Source organism: Oncorhynchus mykiss, chromosome 17 (genome assembly GCF_013265735.2).
Source record: "Oncorhynchus mykiss isolate Arlee chromosome 17, USDA_OmykA_1.1, whole genome shotgun sequence".
Taxonomy (NCBI): domain Eukaryota; kingdom Metazoa; phylum Chordata; class Actinopteri; order Salmoniformes; family Salmonidae; genus Oncorhynchus; species Oncorhynchus mykiss.
The window spans coordinates 80,972,172-80,978,660 of record NC_048581.1 but is presented as its reverse complement, the minus strand read 5'-3'; the positions used below and the strand labels follow the sequence as shown (position 1 = coordinate 80,978,660).

The window sequence follows — 6,489 nt, the reverse complement described above, 5'->3', positions numbered from 1 at the left end:
TAAAGCAAACCGAACATAGACCACCTCGAGATGTCTCCATCCGGTTCGCTTCAAATGCTCTTTTGAGTGGTCCAAGTTTCTTTGGAGTGTTCACACAGCACAAAAAATGACGTGAACAGCACTGAGTACAGACAAATTGTCTGAAAGGGACCAAGTGTGAAAACTTGTACTGCCATTCTTCACTATCTGGGAAAGTGACCAAATAACAATGGAAACAAAAATGGTGTCCTATTGGGACTTTTATTGAGAAATTTCACCCCAACTAGTGGGTAAAGGGAAATGAAAAGGCGGTGAGTCACCATGGCAACGGTGTGAATCCCCCATAACCACCCAGGCCCCAGTCGCAACCAGAAATCCTCAAGGTTTTCATCCCAATCAGAAAAGTCAATGGTTTCTGAAAACAAGGCCACCAAAGTTTCTTACTCAGTCTCAAAGATATATTTCTCTTTGTCTGTCCATCGTCATGAAGTCTCTTTTGCCTCTTGGAAGTTTTTTTTTTTTTTTTTTTACAGAAGCACAAAAATAAGTGGGTCGAGTTACAAATGGGACACAGTAAAGACTCCGTTCATATTTCACAGCTGCCCTGCCTGCCTGTCCCATTGCAAAACATCAACCCCTCTGTCACATTCCAAAGTCCTCCCACAAGTACAACAGGGCAGAGGAGCGAGGAGACACTAAGGAGGTGTCTCCCACAACTGTCTCCCAGCCCTCCCTGGGAACAAATCAGGGTGTCCCTCACAACCTTCTCTCGAACTTCTTCCGTCACATCCCTCCACAAATCCGCAGTCTTTTCCTGGTCATCCTTTAAGTCAGAATAGAAAGACAGGATGTTATGGGTAAGTCATGTCTGTCTCTTCTCTCCCGCTTTACCTCCCCATGATCTTCTGTTGGAGATGTAGGTAAAGCATCAACAACTGCTTGGCCAATCAGAGCCTCTCCCACACTCAGGGGTTGGTGATTGGTTGGTGAGAGTGAGGGATTGAGCAAGAGTGTTCTAGTAGGGTTGACATAGGGAAGTGGATGGGAGCAGGTTTAGATGCCGATAGTCTGCAGGACTCTCCTCTCAGCGTCATTGAGATGGCCAGAGAACATGCTGTAGCACGGCGACTGGGCAAACTGGGTCAGGAAATCTGTCAGGTAGGCCTGGAACACACAGTACAACAAACTTTATTTAAAGTTCATTTAAAACATTAAAATACAACCGAAAGGACAAACCGTTGAAATCTGTTCAATACAACTTGATCAATCTCCTTAAGGTCAATTAAGAGGGCACAGTTGGAGCACAACCACGTCAGCCCTAAGTAGTCATGTTTTTGTGAACTAAATCTGAATGACAGATCAGTATATTAGCGAGGCATTACCTGAAGGTCTATCTGATATATGGGGTCCTTCAAGGCATCTGGATCCTCCTCATCATCATCCTCATAGTAGTCTTCATCTGAGAGATTCAAAATACATTTTGATACCTGTGAAACATGGCAGATAGAGCCAAGATGGCTGCCTACTACACTGATGGAGGAGCCAGACCTCTAGAAGAGGCTGAGAGAGGGAAGTTATTTTGTCACCATGATGAATTATTTTGTAGCCGCAAAGCTTCGGTGCATTTTTCATTCTTACTAAGCATAAGCCATAAATAATAAGGGCTTTTAAATTATTCCACTACATGAGTGCCTTGATTACTTCTGTTTTTTTAACTTCTTTTTCGGCATTGTTTACTATCCAGCAAACTTATTTTGGTCTATTCTCACCATATTTGTTGGAAGCGATGAGGTCAGATAGCAGCTGCCCGGCCAGCCCTTCATCCTCCTCATCATCCTCCTCCTCCTCCTCTTCTTCTGCCTCCTGGTCCTCCCACATTCCACCTGAATCTGCAGTGACACAACCAAACAGCTTGGGATTAGATTCAACAGGGCCTACTTGCCTTCACAATACTAAACACACACATGAAGGCCGTTTGTGGTCCTCTGTAGCTCATTTGGTAGAGCATGGCACTTGCATTGCTAGTGGGAAAACTCCCAGGACCACCCTTTTTTTAAATGTACGCATGCATGTCTCAGTCACTTTGGATAAAAGCATCAAAATAAAATTGCTTATTCACAAGTATTCAGACCCTTTGCTATGATACTCGAAATTGAGCTCCGGTGCATCCTGTTCCCATTGAATTGATTGGACATGATTTGTAAAAGGCATATATAAAAGTTCCCACAGTTGAAAGTGCATGTAAGAGCAAAAACCAAGCCATGAAGTCGAAAGAATTGTCTGTAGAGCTCCGAAACAAGAATGTGTCGAGGCACAGCACTGGGGAAGGGTACCAAAAAATGTGGGTACCAAAAAATGTCTGCAGCATTGAAGCTCCCCAAGAACACAGTGGCCTCCATCATTCTTAAATTGAAGAAGTTTGGAACCACCAAGACTCTTCCTAGAGCTGGCCGCCCGGCCAAACTCAGCAGTCGGGGGAGAAGGGCCTTGGTCAGGAAGGTGACCAAGAACCTGATGGTCACGGACAGAGCTCCAGAGTTCCACTGTGGTGGTGGCAGCATCATGCTGTGGGGATGTTTTTCAGCGGCAGGGATTGGGAGACTAGTTAGGATCGAGGCAAAGATGAACGGAGCAAAGCACAGAGAGGTCCTTGATGAAAACCTGCTCCAGACCCCAGACTGGGGTGAAGGTTCACCTTCCAACAGGACAATGACCCAAAGGACACAGCCAAGACAACACAAGGATGGCTTTGGGACATGTCTCAATGTCCTTGAGTGGCCCAGCCAGATCCCAGACTTGAACCCGATCAAATATCTCTGGAGCACAGAGCTTGAGAGGATCTGCAGAAAAGAATGGGACAAACTGTGCCAAGTTTGTAGCATAATACCCAAGAAGACTCAAGGCTGTAATCGCTGCAACAAAGCACAAGGTGCTTCAACAAAGTATGAGTAAAGGGTCTGAATATTTATGTAAATGTAATATCTGTTTTTAATTTAATACATTTTGATGGGCTTGGTACCGGGGTACGGTTCGCTGCAAGTGAGAACGTAGTCCGGAACAAAAACAGGGAAAGGGGATACTTAGTCAGTTGTACAACGCATCTACCGCATTTAACCCAACCCCTCTGAATCAGAGTGGTGTGGAGGGCTGCCTTAAAATCGACATCCACGTCTTCGGTACCCGGGGAACAGTGGGTTAACTGCCTTGCTCAGGGGCAGAACAATCGATTTTTACCGTGTCAGCTCGGGGATTCGATCCAGCAACTTTTCGGTTACCTGCCCAACACTCTAACTACCAGGCTACCTGCCACCCCAAAGAACCAGAGGCACACATTATTATTTGTTGTTTGACAATAGCATTTGATGAAATGCACGCAGTAGCCAACCATAGAATGTTTCAGAGATATCAAGTTATGAGTAGCAGCACATTTATGAGCACATCCGATGCAGATTAAGGGAGACGGGGAAGTAAATATATACACTAAACTAAAATATTAAACTCAACAATTTCAAAGATTTCACTGAGTTACAGTTCATTTAAGGAAGTCAGTCAATTGACATATATTAACCAGGCCCCAATCTATGGATTTCAATAGGCATCAGGATATCATCATGCTATCCCTGTGCATTTAAAATTGCAATTGTGTTCGATGATCAAATGAAATTTGAGCATTTGCCCACTGAAAGTCAGCTATGACACCAAACTGCAGGCAGGTGAAGACTCTTGTGAGGATGACAAGCACGCAGATGAGCTACTCGGAGACGGTTTCTGACAGTTTGTGCAGAATTTCTTTGGTTGTGCAAACCTACAGTTTCATCAGCCGTCCGGGTGGCTTGTCTCAGATGACCCTGCAGGTGAAAAAGACAGATGTGGCATCCTGGGCTGGCGTGGTTACACGTGGGTCAGTGGTTGTGAGGTCGGTTGGACGTACAGCCAAATTCTCTAATACGACGTTGGAGGCCGTTTATGGTAGAGAAATTACTATTAAATGTTTTGGAAACAGCTCTGGTGGACATTTCTGAGGTCAGCATAGCAATTGCACGCTCCTTCAGAATTGTGTTGTGTGACAAAACATTTTAGAGTGGACTTTTATTTTCCCCAGCACAAGGTGCACCTGTGTAATGATCATGCTTTTTAAAATCAGCTTCTTGATATGCCAAACCTGTCAAGTGGATGGATTATCTTCACAAAGGAGAAATGCTCATTAACAGGGATGTAAGCAAATCTGTACACACAATTTGAGAGAAATAAGCGTTTTGTGCATATGGACAATTCCTGGGATCAATACAAAGGCAATCAAAATATTGAATCAAACATTTCATGAGAGCCCTGGCATTCAGAGTTTGAGTGGCAGTGAGAGACAGCTCCTCATAGCTGGTTGGTGCATGGAATAAAGTAAGTGTTTCTGTTGCGCAACATTTATACAGGCTTCGCAATTGCATGAGAAAACAGAGTTTTGATGGCCTCAATGAGGATCCCGTCATCTTTCTATAGGCTAGGCTTATATTTATTTCTCAACATTACATGTATTAACACATCGCTTCTGTTCTGACAGGTGCATGATAATGGACCATTCTAAACTAATTTCACACATTATTTAGAATACGTAAAGACCAGTGCCTAAATTTGTGAAGATCGGAAGGTACCAGAACAAAAAGTGAGCTCGAGAGGGGATTGACCTGGGGACCTGAGGTACCGTAACACATGGAGAATAAATAATAATAATAATAATAATAATTCACCTTTATAATAAAGCATTGCATGCATATCATGGTATTTGCGTAATGGCATAGAGCAGTAGAGTTGAGGCAGTTACAGAAGTTGCACACATGGGGTACATTTTTAGTAGCCTAGGGTCTGGAAAAGTGTTGGCCTTTTAGAAACGCATTTAATGCATTTCTAAGTCCTTTTACATGACTGGAGACAGGCAGAATCTATTTTAATACTGCACAAATTATCTACAATGTCAAGAAAAAGTATGTGAACCCTTTGGAATTACCTGGATTTCTGCATAAATTGGTCATAAAATTTGATCTGATCTTCATCTAAGTCACAACCATAGACAAACACTGTGTGCTTAAACTAATAACACAAATTATTGTATTTTTCTTGTCTGTATTGGATACATCATTTAAACATTCACAGTGTAGGTTAGAAAAAGTATGTGAACCCCTAGGCTAATGACTTCTCCAAAAGCTCATTGGAGTCATGAGTCAGCTAACTTGGAGTCCAATCAATGATAAGAGATTGGAGATGTTGGTTAGAGCTGCCCCGCCCAATAAAAAAAAATCCCCAAAACAAACTCACAAAATTTGAGTTTGCTATTCACAAGCATTGCCTGATGTGACCCATGCCTTGAACAAAAGACATCTCAAAAGACCTACGAATTGTTGATTTGCATTAAGCTGGAAAGGGTTACAAAAGTATCTCTAAAAGCCTTGATGTTCATCAGTCCAAGGTAAGACAAATGGTCTATAAAAATGGAGAAAGTTCAGCACTGTTGCTACTCTCCCTAGGAGTGGCCCTCCCGCAAAGATGACTGCAAGAGCACAGCGCAGAATGCTCAATGAGGTTAAGAAGAATACTAGAGTGTCAGCTGAAGACTTATAGAAATCTCTGGAACATGCTAACATCTCTGTTGACGAGTCTACGATACATTGCTGCAGGTCTGAAGTTTGAAAAATAGCACCTGAATCTTCCACAGTGCTACTGGAAAAAATATTCTGTGAACAGATGAAAGTACAGTTGAGTTGTTTGGAAGGAACACACATCACTATGTGTGGCGAAATAAAGGCACAGCACACCAACATCAAAACCTCATCCCCACTGTAAAGTATGCTGGCGGTAGTATCACGGTTTGGGGCTGCTTTGCTGCCTCTGGACAGCATGCTATCATCGACGGGAAAATGAATTCCCAAGTTTATCAAGACATTTAGCAGGGGAATGTAAGACTGTCTGCCAATTTAACTCAACAGAAGTTAGGTGATGCAACTGGACAACGACCCAAAACACAGAAGTAAATCAGAATGGCTTCAACAGAAGTTAGGTGATGCAACTGGACAACGACCCAAAACACAGAAGTAAATCAGAATGGCTTCAACAGAAGTTAGGTGATGCAACTGGACAACGACCCAAAACACAGAAGTAAATCAGAATGGCTTCAACAGAAGTTAGGTGATGCAACTGGACAACGACCCAAAACACAGAAGTAAATCAGAATGGCTTCAACAGAAGTTAGTTGATGTAACTGGACAACGACCCAAAACACAGAAGTAAATCAGAATGGCTTCAACAGAAGTTAGGTGATGCAACTGGACAACGACCCAAAACACAGAAGTAAATCAGAATGGCTTCAACAGAAGTTAGGTGATGCAACTGGACAACGACCCAAAACACAGAAGTAAATCAGAATGGCTTCAACAGAAGTTAGGTGATGCAACTGGACAACGACCCAAAACACAGAAGTAAATCAGAATGGCTTCAACAGAAGTTAGGTGATGCAACTGGACA

At 42.9% G+C, this 6,489-nt stretch overlaps 1 protein-coding gene across 1 annotated transcript in view; it reads right to left on the bottom strand.

Moving 5' to 3' along the window:
• Window positions 1-221: 221 nt before the first annotated feature.
• The window catches only part of LOC110493271 (importin-9), a 30,641-nt gene continuing 24,373 nt past the window's right edge, over window positions 222-6,489 (bottom strand). The window contains exons 20-22 of the mRNA XM_036950746.1: window positions 1,749-1,868; window positions 1,362-1,438; window positions 222-1,143 (exon numbers count right to left, since the gene is read on the bottom strand). Coding sequence (XP_036806641.1) covers window positions 1,033-1,143; window positions 1,362-1,438; window positions 1,749-1,868 — 308 coding nt within the window. The 3' untranslated portion in view covers window positions 222-1,032. The remainder of the gene's footprint in view (window positions 1,144-1,361; window positions 1,439-1,748; window positions 1,869-6,489) is intronic.